The sequence below is a fragment of the Echiichthys vipera genome (assembly GCF_963691815.1).
Source record: "Echiichthys vipera genome assembly, chromosome: 19".
NCBI classification, from domain to species: Eukaryota; Metazoa; Chordata; class Actinopteri; order Perciformes; family Trachinidae; genus Echiichthys; species Echiichthys vipera.
Window position 1 is genome coordinate 18,898,867 of NC_139844.1, and position 15,419 is coordinate 18,914,285.

General features: G+C 40.4%; 1 protein-coding gene across 1 annotated transcript in view; it reads right to left on the bottom strand.

Moving 5' to 3' along the window:
• sgk1 (serum/glucocorticoid regulated kinase 1) overlaps positions 1-15,419 on the bottom strand; it is a gene marked incomplete at its 5' end in the record, with an annotated part of 40,940 nt that overhangs the window by 10,953 nt on the left and 14,568 nt on the right. The window contains 2 exons of the mRNA XM_083934454.1: positions 3,689-3,752; positions 8,194-8,409. Coding sequence (XP_083790580.1) covers positions 3,689-3,752; positions 8,194-8,409 — 280 coding nt within the window. The remainder of the gene's footprint in view (positions 1-3,688; positions 3,753-8,193; positions 8,410-15,419) is intronic.

Genomic DNA, 15,419 nt, shown 5'->3' on the forward strand with positions numbered 1-15,419 from the left:
TTGCTGTTCGAACCCTACTTCCTATAATTATTATTATTACTACTGGATCTTTTCTCTCCATCATTGCATCGCTGTAAATGACTCATATGTGAGAAACTTCGACTTTTAAAGGGGAACTACGCCCATTTCAAAATTGAAACATGTAAGTGAACATGAGTAACTTTCTGCTGAATTAAAAAACTAGAGTGATAAAACTCAAATTTGTGATGTCACCGAGTATTAAGTGTGGAGCTGCTACATAGAATTGGTAAAGATGTTAGTAGAAGACCCTGAGAGCACCCAAGGGAGTGTTCTGAGTGTATGGGAACATTTTCTGTTTCACAATGGAGAACATTACTTAGGCAGTAGCTCACGACAGGCAGTGGTATGTTGGGCCTATATCACAGCTGAGGGGTGTTGTTCGGCCTGACGCAAAGCCTGTAGAGATTGTGAGATTTATCAAACTGGATAAATACAACACATATAAACATATAAACATTAAACTGATAGAGCAATGTTGCTGTAACTAAGATATCAACTGGAAAAATATTTAAGCAACAGAGATCATTTCTACTCCCTGTTGAGTCCAGGTCCCCAGGACAGGCGCTCTCATCGTATGCCATCATGGGCTTAGTAGCCAAGAGCGTTACTGCAGCACTTGCCTGTTTAAGTGGCGGTCCTGTGCCCGGAAGCACACATGCCCATTCACTCCCATACATGCTGGGAAGAGGAGATCACCTCCGATTTTGTTTTGGATACCATTTAATAGGCTCATAATTATCCTCAGACCCTCTACTAAAAAATGTATGTGGGCATAATTCTCCACCAGCTTAGGTTCCGTCTCCGTAGAGCCCAGTGCAAGGCTCCAGCAGCAACATACCTCTTCTGCTTAAACTTTTTGTGCAATGTGTCCGATGTTTTTTCTATTGTTTTTTGTGTGGTTTCATGCTTGATGCTCGGATGGACTCCGGAACGTGAAGATTTCTACATCTGGTAAGTCCTCCCGCGTTCATGAGAACCAAAGATCGAGGCGGCCTTAAGGGAGATCGCGCCACTGAGGAGCTTTCTATAGGAATGAATTGGCACCATTTTTAGGTCCACTGTCCATGAAGTTAAATGGAGTAAAGAAAACAACTTACTTCTGAACACATCAAAAACAAGTGAACTTGTCATCGACTTTTGTCAGAATAGGAATCAGATGCCTATAATACTATAATATCAATGATTCTGAGGTGCAGATTGTGGAGGAATGTAAATTCTTGGGTGTGACTCTTTCTCATGACTTGAATTGGAGCTCAAACAACACTAACATTGCTAAGAAAGCGAGACAGCGCCTCAAGCTCCGGGATTTTACTCAGTGCGAAGATTCTTTTAAAGTTTTTCTATTGCGTAATCAAGAGTGTCTTAACCAATTGTATTGCTTTATACTTAATGACATCACACGTTTGAGACTTACTTCTCTGGTAGCCCATGTTCACAAATATTGATTGAACTTTCCTAGGCCATGGAAATATCATATTGGAATTCACAATGTCGGTGGTGTTCTCCTTTAAGTCCACTAATTGCTGAGATTGGGTGTAGCGGCATCACGGCCGAGGACACAGGAACAGCTTGTCGACAGCTCGGCTAATTGCTCGGATGTCTTTGCCGAAAACGCCCATAATTAAGAGGCCGACAGTTACTCCCAATGAAAAAAAAAAAAAAAAGCATCAGAAGAGCTTCTTGTCACATTTGTCTCTTGGAGATGTTCCAGCGGGTACTTTCAGATCTGCCACTGAGGTTTGTGGCTGCAGTAGCTCAGAGTGACAAGCAGTGGTGGAAAGCTAACACAGGAACTTTACTTCACTTCTGTACTTAAATACAAAATTGAGGCACTTGTACTTTGAGTGTTTCGTGCTCCTTTGTCCTTGATATATACTTGATTAGTTATAGTTATGGATAAAGACTTTACATAAAAAACATACAGGCTTATACAATATGATGAAATTAGCTACACATTGACCGACTACCACAATAAAATACTACTAAATGTATCAGTAATAAAAATAAGATGTCCATTGACATCCCAACACACCCTTTTTTCAGAATTATGAATATTTTTACTTTGATGCTCAAGTATATTTTGCTAAAAATGCCTATGCACTTATATACTTCCTATTTCAATGCAGGACACTTATCTGTAAAGGTGTATTTTTATATTGCAGTATTGATACTTTTACTGAGGCAAAGTATCTGAATACTTCATCCACGGTTGATGATTCATATGAGGAGCTCTTTTCCAAAACGCTATAAATCCATTTTAATAGTTTTCAGGAAAATTACATTTTTACCTAGACCCTCACATTTGGTTAATATTCAATGTATCTTGTCAAAATGGTTTATGGCTCAGTCTGAACATGTAGAACGGACAGATGAAACAAAAAACTCTCCCGCTTCAGAGCGCCGTCATGTTGGATCGCATAGAACGCTCACTGAATTCTGATTGGTCGAGAGGACGTATCGCATTTAGGCTAAAAATAGGTTTGGCCCTGGTCGCGGTTTGGAAAGGAACTGTATCTTGAGACCATTTTAAACAAGGAAATATAGCGATTTGGCATGAAACACTGATGAAGCAGTGAATAGGTTCTGTATACAGCAAAGTGGCACGACACACTAATTTTTTTTAAAATTTGGCTTTTATCTCGTTTTGGAAAAGAGCTCTTCATATATGCATATATCCAAAAATAGAAATTCTACAGTATCACAGGTTCTACAAATAGGGAAAATAATAATAATCATCATAATATTTAATAATATAATAATTATGTTAGAGTAATGTGATACGTCACAAATTAGAATATGTTAAATGTTAATTTTCATTTGCTAATTGTGATTTTTTTTTTAAATGCAAAAATTAAAAGTCAACAGTGGAAGTAAAATTAAAGTTTGTTGCTGAAAATGATGAAATGTGAGCTCAGAAACACACAGGGGGGGAAAAGAAGAGCTCGTGCAAGATTCCCAGCAGATAGTAATATAAAAGGTAATAGTCAGGCTTTGAGCCAAAACACACACACACACACGTATTGTGTACTTTGGAATGGACTATGATTTGTGGCACAAATTAGGGGCATGATGGAAAATTAAAGTGCAGTCACTTTCAATCATGTTATAATTAATGCTATAAACTGGAACTGGACTCTCCCCCAGTGACTGAAACACACACAGCGAGTAAACAGATGTGGGAAAGGTCACTGTGACATGTGTTTGATGATCAGCACTCAGTATTGTGTCTCTAACTACTGTTTTGCTCTCCAAGCTGGTTTCCACAAAACAACAAAATAGTAATCTTGGTTTATGAACAACAGTTATTATCCTGGGAGCTTGGAGGTCGGATTAGAGAGCTAAGGTATAGGTACAATGTGTGTGTGTGTGTGTGTGTGTGTGTGTGTGTGTGTGTGTGTGTGTGTGTGTGGGGGGGGGGGGGGGTGGTTTGGACAGAAGGGAAACAACAAACAACAGAAAAACAGAAAGAGAATGAACGCTAGGTGATTATTTTGAATTGATGGTGAAAATAAACAAAACTGCAGATAATAAAGACAAATGACCAAGGACTGATGGCAGGGGATGACGGAGAGAGATAGCAGAGGAATAAGAGTCACTGTTTGAAAGACTGATGGAAAAGAAGGAGGAAGTTAAAGAATATAAAACAACAGCTTTGCCGGTGACTTACTGTTGTCTCCGGGGCAACAATAGCTGTCTGGGTCTGACTCATTGTGGTAGTAAAGGTCCATTGCCTGGGGGAGAAATATCGCATTACTTTATTAAAAAACAAATTGTACACTTATATCACAAAAACCTGCAAATAACAGTTTATAGGTGCAACCTCCATTAGAGATTGCGTCGCCATCAAATATTTCTTTAAAAGTGTATGTAATACACATTCAATTCCCGAAATATTAGGCAACACACTGTTGTGTGCAAACCTGCAAATCCAGTTTTGGTTTGAATTCAGTTGAATGATAAAAGGTGTTTACACCTTTGTGGAAACTGTTCAGCCCTTAGGCTTGTAACGTTCTTTCAAGTGCCCATTAGGTAAATAAATAAAGAGTAGCCTGGCAAAGCTACAATCTAGGTCAGTGGTTCCCAACCTGTGGATTGAGACCTCAAAAAGGAGTCGCAAGACAAATCTGAGTGGTCGCTAGATGAATAACATAACAGGAGAGGACACCACATTATATATAAATGTTTGTGTACATTTTCTTCTTCATGTGAAAAATAACTTTTATATATGATAAAACAGCGGTGAACTGACAAATGTGGGTGTCCCAAGCAAGCATTTCTTTGTTTTAAGGCGTTACACTCCAAACAGTTTAAGCACCACTGATCTAAGCTGCTTTTCTACGCTCTTGAAAGAGGTACATTGACTGTGAAATGTGACATGTTTTTAACATGATTAACTGATTAACAGCATGCACAACTACTAGTTTGGACCCTGACTTGCTCATGCCCCAGTTTCTGTTGGTTCCCCACATGATGTGTTTTAATGAGGCTAGGTTTCCAGGGTGAGACTGCATTAAATCACTTGAGTCCTGCCCTAAAAAGCGGTGGGAAACCTCTACTGAAACAACAAAACCACACAGTATTTCTGTGCTTCTCAGTCATGTATCGCTAAACTATAGGCTAGGTTCACTGTGCAGCATTTGTTTAAACTGTACATAGAGATTGCAAATGTATCTCTTTAATAAAAGACACCACATGTGGGTATTGGGGGAAGTATTTAGAGATTGTACTTAAGTATAAGTACCTAGACATCGATGTAAAAAATATCCCATTACAAGTAAAAGTCATGCTTCCAAAAACCTACTTCGATTGATTTAATTCTGCAGAAGGATGCATCAATATTGTGGTTTTCCAACGTAGGGGTCAGGCCCCCTTCTAAGATTCACAACATGAATCTAATAAGCTTTTTTCTAATCTTTAATTTTTATTGTGAAGTATTGCCCAAACCATATATTCAAATGAAACCAGCTTAGAGGTTTAGAGGGGAAATGTCTCTTTGGTGGAACTGACAACAACTCATAGACAAAGGGACCCAGGACACTGCGTAGATGCCACAAGCCATAAAGGCTGAGAACCACTGGTTTAATCTTTAACAAGGCATTCAATTCTATAAACTTTTCACATCTTGCTTTAAATACAATCTTAATTTGAAAAGTAAAAGCCTTCCCCTACTGCACGTGGCGTGGTGTATATGTCCTTGTGTGTGACTGTTGACATGCTCGATTCGATTATAAAAGTCAATGTTGAATGATTCAGATATGTGCAAGTAAACAGTTGTGACTGTGCACAAATGTCTCAACAGCAACTACTTCTCTGTCAGTCAACAAGACCAGCAGCATTTGCATGTCGTGACATTCTCATGAAGCCACGCTGATATTGTTTTTTTTGTCAGTCATCGGCTTTTCAAAGTGTCTGTGTTAAATACAGTCTTAGCCTAGTTTGCTACTCAGCGTTGCAAGTGTGAAAACTTCTCCCGCGGGTGTTTTCTGAGGATGCGACAAGCTGAGGCGCGCATGTTTGTGTGTGTGTGTGTGTGTGTGTGTGTGAGAGAGAGAGAGAGAGAGAGAGAGAGAGAGAGAGAGAGAGAGAGAGTGAGAGAGAGAGAGAGAGAGTGAGAGAGAGAGAGAGAGAGAGAGAGAGAGAGAGAGAGAGAGAGAGAGAGAGAGAGAGAGAGAGAGAGAGAGAGAGAGAGAGTTTGTTTATTCATTCAGAGGTGATGCTTATGTCGTGCAGGTCATTTCATCTCCATAGAAGTCTCAGTATAGCTGACAGCAGCCTCATCCATCCATCTTTTTCTCCCTGTTTTTTGTCTTTGAAACCTGCTTGTGTAAACACGTAGAATTTTATTTACCACACAAAAAAAAACTCTCTTAGGAGATTCGTAGTCATGCCGTTGTGCGAAAATAAATCAAAGTCAAGAGATTTACCAGGGGCGCCACATACCTGTCACCCTGGTGTAGTAAAGCATATCCCTTTTGTATACAGTCTATAAGTATCTCTCTTAAAAACATAATTCTGTTTTCATCAACTTCAGTAACTAGGGCAACCGCAGAGGCACTCAGCTGAAAGTCTCCAGTTAAAGCCCCTGAACACCCACACAGGTGTTTTCAGGTAATGCGGTTGATTAGACCTTTTCTCAGGACTGTGCTGGTGTGTAAACTGTGAGTGATTGTCATCTTCCCGAATCTCTTGTTAGCTTAGTTTTACCTGTTAAGGCGGAACACCTTTTATCATTCATGGTGGTAGACGGACTTTTACTGTATGACCTCATAAATTCCCATGAAATTCTCATCAAAGCCCCGGCCACCTTCAACCCAAGCAGAGGTCTAATCAGCCAGAATAACTGAAAACACCTGTGTGGGTGTTCAGGGGCTCCCTCATTAAACCGAAAAAAACGTTAGTCTCCTTTAAGTTTGATTTTGAAGACACTTGTCAGTGACACGGGCTATTTTCATCACGACGGCACAGAGATCCGGGGCTATTCCCAAGAGATCCGTCGCTATAGCCCCAAATGCCCAGGTCTAATGGGCATTTGACCGCCATGTTGACCCCCATGTTAAACAGGCCGTTTTCACAGCCTTATTAAACCTATTTAGGCCTGGTACAAAAAAAACATTCTAGTCTGTATGTTTAGGTCATAGCTCCATGACAACACTGGAGTTTAGGTCATAGCTCCATGACAACACTGAGGGGGTGATTTTTTTTGTACCAGGCTAGTTTTTATTTTATTGGAGGTTAAAGTTTATGAATAATTAGGGGCGCAGCCTCTTGAGTGACAGCTAGCTGCTGGCCCTCACTTCTCCTCGGAGGTATATGTCAGCCAGATGGACGTATCTCCCTCCCCCCAACGTCACATACATGCCCTTTTTTGGTAAGAGGAAATTAGGCGGAGTCAAAGTCTGACAAGATGGAGACTCCCTTAGGTGAGTACGATTGCATCAAGTTGAGAGAACGGACCTCAACGGAGAGGCTACGGATATTTTTTATACAGTCTATGATTCATACTTATAAATATGATCATATTATGAAGTCAACATCTGTCTGCATTCAACACTTTTATGCCCCTTTCTCCTTGAATTTGCCTTCTTGCTCTTTCCATCTCTTTCTTCAGGGTTGTTTATTGATTCAGTATAGAGATCTGATGGAGTCGTATCCATAGTGATGGTGAATCTAGGCTTTCCGTTCATTAATATTTCATTGCAGATTTATTTTTCCAAAAGAAGAAAGAAAGTTTGGGTTGTTCAAGCAGAGGCGAAGAGAGATAGATAGAGAGAGAGCGAGAGAGAAAGAGAGAGAGAGAGGAGTAGTTCGTGTCTGTGTGAGGGTCAAGGAGAGGTAGAGGTTTGTATGGATCGACTGAGTCAGAGCAAACAGCATATTTCACAGTAAAAGAGTAAGAAATATTTTTGTTCTTTACCATCAAAAGAGTTAGTAAGTTTGCTTTTCTTGGTTTGTATGCACCATGACTCAAAGGAAAAAGAGAGGCTGATGAAATGAGAGATTCTTGCTTCACTGAAGTTTTACATACAAACATATACAGTGTTATATTTCACATTACCATTAAAACCATTTGCATTAAGCCACTGAACAGATGATTTCTTATGCCATTATGACATTTTCTCAGACTGGTTTTTGGCAGTGTTGTTTGGTAGGATGCCAGAACAAGTGCAAAGCAACTATCTGGTTGCACAAAGAAGACACCGACAAATAAAATACTACCATGTGATGTTGTAAGCTTGATACACAGTAGTACTTAAAAATGTGGAAACCACAATAATACCATGGGGTTAAATGAAAAGGTCTCTAAAGTAACCTGCTGACCATTACAAGTAGCTGAACAGAGCTAAAAGATCTGTGGTGCCTCGGACTACAATGAATAAATCTGTGTATAGGGTAGAATTCCAAAGAATCATGAAACTAACTAATTAAAAGCTAAAGTGCTCTGACACGTTTTTATTTGACAAGTGTTAGTGTAGTGTAGGATTTATCATATAATTAACCATCTGAGAAAGCACAATGTAAACAATCATTCATTGCAAATTGCCACATAACAAAACAATTTCCTGAAATCCCCCATCAAGGACATCTGGAAATCCCCTGCTTTGGGATCCACTGATTAATGTAATAAATGAGTGTTTGCTACCTGTAATTTAACAAAACCGTAGGCTAACTTGCCTGTGTGCGTTGACGTGGCTGCCAGGTATCCTCCAGGGCGTAGCTGATGTAGGGCCCGCTGCAGATGGAGCACTCCAGCATGACAGGGCTGGCCAGGAGGGGCGATGCGTGGATCCCCCAGGACTGACAACCACCCAGGTGGATATCTGACTCTGCTTCTTTCTGCTTGCCTGTACCGTCGCTGTGATGGCGAGCCAGCATCTTCCACTTCCTGACCTGTAAGTGAAGACAAGTAAAGATGTTTTGCAATAAAGCAGGTTGAGGTGTTGTAAAAATACCGTGAAATGATCAAAACACTCAATCCACAGAGAAATGCACACAGCCCGTATTCAGAAAATTAATTAAGGGAGCCGTCAGGACTTCTGTACAGCTGTGATGTCACAAGCATACTATACAAAGGTAGAAAGTGCCCCTACAGTGCTGTTACAGTCATTCCACGGATGCAATGATGGTGCAGAGACTCAAAGAGCGTGGATGCACAAGATTGGGAAAACACTGACCAATCAGAGCTTGTTCTTGTAGGAACCTGAACATTATCATAATGTGGGACCTTTAAGATTCAAAAACACTATTAACCCTCAAACCCACAGTGGAGGGTGGACACATGTGTATTCAGATGGACAGTATGAGAGAAATAGTGTGGTTTTTTTACATAAAAAAATGTAAACATTAACCTGACTCTCGTCAGAAGAATTTCGTTCCGTCAATCCTTGCATATGATTGGATAAACCACTTGAACTGTCTTTAATGACGTGCTACTTCAATCCCTCACATCGAAACCAACCTGTGACGCTGATGAGAGCAAGGCAGAGAAAAGCCATACCCGGCCTGGAGAAGGGCGGAAACATTGTTTCCACCAACAAAAGCCTTCAGAGCCGTTCTCTGGTGTTCTTTTCAAGAAGAAAGATTCGCTAGATTGGACAACACGGATGAAATAGCAGCATCGATGTTGACGCCTGCTTACTCGATGTGAGCCGCCATTGTTGTCTGAATGAACAGTCACTTCTCCGCTACCTAACATTTATAAAACCCAGCCCTGCGGTCCTGATTGGCCTGACCATTTTTGCGGACCCTTAAATCCCTCTGCAATGGAGCGATCCCAGATGGTTGAGTGGAGCTAGGTGAAGTCAAGATGGAAGCAAGGCAGAACGAATGTCATAGTCAGGTTATGTAAACATGTCCTAGAATCCCAAAATACATGTATGATACCCTGATAATGAGCATAGCATGTTCCCTTTAAACCAACCCTTTAAAAGAAGCTAACCATCTTCCACAGCTAGTGCCAACACCTTCACTTTAGGTGTAAGGGTCACATTTGCATTGCACAGGAGACAGTGAGTGAGTTTGTCACAGCTTTAGCAGTAATCTCCTCCCGTGTGACAGCTGCACAGTGACACACTCTGCTAGAGGACTTTTGATCACAAACAGCTCTTCTCAGTTATTATTTAGCATGTGACAGGCACCGCTGACTAAAGTCATTTCATGGGCATAAACCAAAAAAATACCCTTCAAGCTGAAGCATACAGGAGAGGGAAGGTGTGAGAAAGAAATATAAGATACATGGGACACTGGCAGCTAAGGTCAAGGTACACATACCTCTTGAGGAAACCAAATTGCATGGGTGGATGTGTCAATGACCCAGAATGGCTGTTATGTAAGGGGAAATGGTGTCCTTGGCACACAGAGTGGACAGGTTCAGTGACTGCAGCCATTTCTAATGAGTCTTATCAAGGTTTCTATCATTGGCTGCTGCTCTGCTGGCCTCTACATTACCACAACTTGGCACGCCAAAATGTGTGTGAGTGAGATTGTGTGTGTATTAGAGTTCAAATCTTGCAACTCGGCAAAAAGAACTTTCCCTGTGTGTGAACGGTTGCTCCCCTGGCTATAATTATAGCTCAGTGCTGGAAGGACAGAGTGGATTTAAACAATTACTGAGGGTGTCAAACACAATATGAAACCATTCTGTCATAACACTGTGGTGTGTGCGTGTGCGTGTGCGTGTGTGTGTGTGTGTGTGTGTGTGTGTGTGTGTGTGCGCGTGTGTGTGTGTGTGTGTGGTCTACCTCTATCCATGAAATCAAATTGTTTATTGATACTATAGGCCTACCATTCTGCCAAAGTTGAGCGAAAATTGTGTTGAATCAATACTATAGTCTACTATTAAAATATTAGTACAAGTTCAAGTTCACTTTTATTTATATATCACAGTTAAAAAGACCTGTAACAGTCACCCAAAGTGCTCCACACAGACAAAAACAAAAAAGAACACTATCAGCACACATACTCACACACAAATGCATGTAGTACCTGCACATATACAAACATATGCTCATTTATACACATACGCATATGTGCACGGCTACAGTAGTCATAAAAGATAGTGCAATATTATGTTAAATGCATATAGACATTTTAAACCAAAAAGAAATTAGGCTGGATTAGAAGGCCCTGTGGATCTGAAGGCCAACGAGAAAAAATTGATTTTTTTTAGGGACGGCAAGACGATGGCGACATCTATGCGACACACCGAAGCGTGTAGTTTGTTTACATCTACGGATCGCATCTGTTGTTTTTGTTCGATAAAACACGTCTGTAGATTGTCCATAAATAGCTCTTCCTTCTTCCCTCATGTTTGTCTTGCACTAACGGCAATAGTCGCTCAAGGCCAACGTGTACACATGAATCTCTGACCCATCATCCACTTCCTCAACCAATTTCTGTCACTCTGCATACGTCATCTGGTATTATTGATACGATTGGCTATGAGCGATGTACAGACGCATTTGATAGACATTCGAAGTGCCCAGTTAAGGGCTCTGGGCAATCGTGAACCGCGCCTCATATATGAGAAAATGAACGGGTGATTCCCAGACCCACTCTTCTTGATATTTGGTTGCGTTAGCCAGGCTACCTGTCTGCAGCGTTAAACTCAGTTAACATTTTATATCGTGTTTGTTTTAAAGAGAAATGTAAAGATGACACTATTTCTTGGCTCTGAGCAGTTGCCAGGCAACCAGTGAATAGTCAAAGAAGTTACTCAAAGCTGCAACACTGCTCAAAGCCAAGGAATCATTTAACATATAACCCCCTGTAAAATTGCTAATTGTCATTTTTATCTTTGTTTTTTTTGGACGGATTCAACAAACTAGATATAACTTGTTAATAATTAGTGAGCCACATATGTACTGTCAGGCAGATTTTGTTATCTTCTGGAGCCAAGAGAGAGCCAGGCATATGCTTGATTTGGTTTCCTCTAATTTTGTATTTCTTTTGAATAAATATGGCTTTGTTTTCCACATCTTGCATACTTATTCATATCTTTCACATATTTAATGCCAACTATATATCATTATTCACACAAAGGAAGTCTAGAACAAAGTGGAGGTATCTGTTGGTGGGTTGTAAACATTGCTTCTCTGGGCAACGTTTTATCATCATGTTTATTATCATGTCTTTTTTACGCTGAACTGTTTATCATGCAAGTTATCCTTTTTTTGTAGTGCCCTTACTGAACTTTGGACCAGAGAAAGTACCATACATTCCTTCAGTATGTGCACAGGAGGTGAAACACATACTCAAACACATATATGCATACCAACTCCAGACTCCCCTTCCTCTTAACCCCGTAGCCCATTGGCCCGGTTTTGTGCTGCGACCCTTTAAGATAACAGTGGTCCTTCTATTAGATTGCATAAGACCTCTCGTATAAGGTCTGTCCTTTCACCTAATTAACTCAGGATGTAATAGCCTATAGTCCAGGGAAATTCTCATAATAAGGCCAGGATGTACACATCAGCCACAAAGTCCCATAAATCAAGAAATAAAAACATCACACGCACCATACCGGACTTTATCAGGCACCTCTTTGACTGCCCTTTGCCTGTGTTCTGTACACATCATCCTTCAATTACTGACAAAGTTATGTAAAGCCTTCATACAAATATTTGCCCTTATCCCTCGTACAGTAGATCTAGCCATAAAATACAGTACTGCGTAATGAAGCTGCAACTGAAAATAGTGTTGTCATGACCACACAACTACAATTGACCACAACACTGAGTATACAGCGAACATAACGATTAACATGCATAAAACATCAGGAAAGTTTCTGTGTAAAGTCCTTTCATACAGGGGTTGACAGAATAACCGAAACCCTTTAGAGCACAATGCAGTAGTCGTGGCAGTGAGTACTGATTTGATGATGCTAATTAATATTCAGTTTTTGTTGAGGCTGTTTGAGGTGTTTATTTATCTTGATGGCCGTTTTTTGGTCCACAGTTGTCGTACAGACTGGAGGAGTGGGTTTGTAAAAACAAGATGCAGGGAGGGTCTGAATGAAAGATGTCGAGTTGCGTTATGGGAGTTGTTGTACTGTATACTGCGTTTCTGGATCTTAAAGGTCCCATATTATGTTAATTTTCAAGTTCACCATACAGAACTCCTGACATTTGTATAAAGGCACAGTTTCTGAATACAGGAGCATTTTTATACTTTTACAATAGCACCTACTTGACCTGCTCTATGGTTTATCTAAATCTCACTTTTTACGATATGTGATGTTTAATTCACAATACATACTTAAGGTCTGGATAGGTCTCTGCTGATTTGATTATTATTGTTTTTTTCAATGTGTCTTTTGGGGGCAATGCAAGTGCAATGCTAAATCAATGGAGTAACCTGTTAAATGATACTGCAGTTTTACAGTAAATGCAGCCATGATAAGGTTAGAGTTAGGGTTATAAAGTTAGTTTTGACCGCTGCGTCCATTGACTTTACATATAAAAAGTGAGTCAAGGATGAGGCAATGGCTAATTCCAGTTATGAATGGAGATACTGTAGTTATGGTTGGTGAATGGCCAGCATTCTATTTACCATGCAGCACCTTCTGATAATGTCGGGCATGAAGCAGTGATAGACTGATATAGGTGTACAATAGACTACTGAAAAATACCCATGTATAACCAAACCAAGAGTAAATTGATATTGACTTTCCATCCAATAGTCCTTTGTACAATACACAGAAGATAAGGACAATGTTTATAGTGTAATTAGCCAGCCCTCTTTCCTGGTAACTCTCTTTCTTTTTTCCTCTCTTTTTTCCTCATCCCTTCCTGTCCTCTACCAGTTCCCCTTGGTATGTTACACCACCTCAAACAAGCTGTGACATCCCACATATGTCTGAGCATCAAAGAGCATTGAAATATGGGGAAGGCGGGAACGCATCGGCGGGCGTAATCATAAAGTAGAAGAAGGGAACGAGGTGCGGGCGGAGATATGGAGACAAAGCAAAATGTGTTTGAAAGACAAAAAGATAAACACAGAGAATAAGAGTTGGAGAAAGTCTTACATAAGCTGTCCCATTCCCTGTCAGAGATAAGACTTAACTCATTAACACCAAGGTCACTGCTATTTCTTCTCCCTTTCTTTTCCTCTGCTTCAGTTCCTAGATTGCAAACAGGTTTTTTAAAAAGAATGAGGGTAGGGGGAAGGGAGTCATATCCAAATGGATAGAGAGACAAAGATGATTCAGACAGTCCAACGAGAATTCAACAACACTATGTCCCATGGGAGATAAAGCCTCAGAAATACTGTTCAGAGCTAGAGAGAGAGAGTAAATCCTAAAAAACAAACAAACAAGACATCAGGACAGATAGAACTGCAATACTATTGGACCAAAGGCTAAGTTTGGGATTTCAAGATAGGGATATCGACCCTAAGCTGCTTATGGCCATTTTCATCCTCTGCGGTCATATTCTGACTTTTTTCAGCTTCAAATCCAGAGAAGCGCTGATGTCTCTGAACCCTGACTTCCTGGCAAGTGTATTCATGGTCATCCACTGCCTGCGCCTTATCCCTGCAATTTATCTTGGAGATTAATAAACTGCCCTTTCTCTGGACTTTCACAGCATCCTCGCCCATATTTCTATTCATTTAATTTCATTCATTTCAATGAACAGAAAGGAGAAAATATTTCCACTTGGCAGAGAGCCTATTTGCTCACTTCTCGGGGCTCATACGCTGGTTCTTCTTTGTTTTGACATTAGGCTTCACCTCCTATTTCACAGAGAGTAATTTCACATTGCCGTTTAACTGAATTGGCCAAAGTTGAAAACATTGGAACACTGACATTTAAAACACTGCAGAATACGTTCATATATTCAGGGCTTATCTTATGTGAGACGTTAGACAAAAGTTACTGGGTGCCAATTTTCTCTCATAATAAAATTGGCATAGCGAACACAAACAAGCTAACACGCTGATGTTGAGCAGGTACCATACAGTCTATGGCAGGTATACATGTTCAACATCTTAGTTTAGTGTGTAACCATGCCATTATTCATTATCATTAGCACTAAACTGGGTCATCCCTATGTACCCAGGGTCCAAGTATGTGCAAGGCCCTATGTTCTTGATATAAAATGAACATAGTAAGAGATTGGTAAGGGCGATCATCACAGTTCAAATTGTAACAAAGGGGGATGGCCTGCCACTGCAGAGATATCAACATCTAAAGTCAAGAAAACTGAGTGCTACTCGCATATTTGAGGGCGCAGGTTTCAAGGAGTATAACATCAGTAGGAGTTAAACTGTAGATGGGGGATTTCAATATACATTGAACAAATGACCAAGTGAAAACCATTGCTGAGAACATAAAACCCTTTGAAAGGTCTCTTTGATGTGTCATATTAAAAATATATTGACCTTGGGAAGTTTAGCTGAGGCTGATAGGAATGTCCTTATTTTTCAGGTATTTAGTCATGAACCAAAGTATAGACACATTCGGCGAGCCATTTGTGTGTTTCGCCATCTAGCGGTGCCGCCATTACTGCGGTGGCGTCTCCTTCCAGTATGTGCCAGCTTCAGTGGGAGTATAAGAAGTGTACCTTTTCTACTTTTACCTACACTTTTTATGCAGCATTACTTTTGACAACAATGTTGGGAAGAACCAGTAAAATTCTCGGCTACTCCAACAGCTGTGGGGAACTTCAACTTTGGAAAAAAACTCAATGCAAACTACACAAACCTTTACCTCATGAAAAGTGTCCCTGTCTGAGGCCGTCTACATCGATTCTCTGGGCGTGCAGAGGACCAAGACGTTTGCCAGAAGTGGATTAAGAATATTAACATAGGGGGCTTTGTTCCCGACAGCAACAGCACGCTAAGTTTTGGTTAAAATTCATCAATCTTACAATGGACAGAATTCGACTGCCTAGCCTAATACA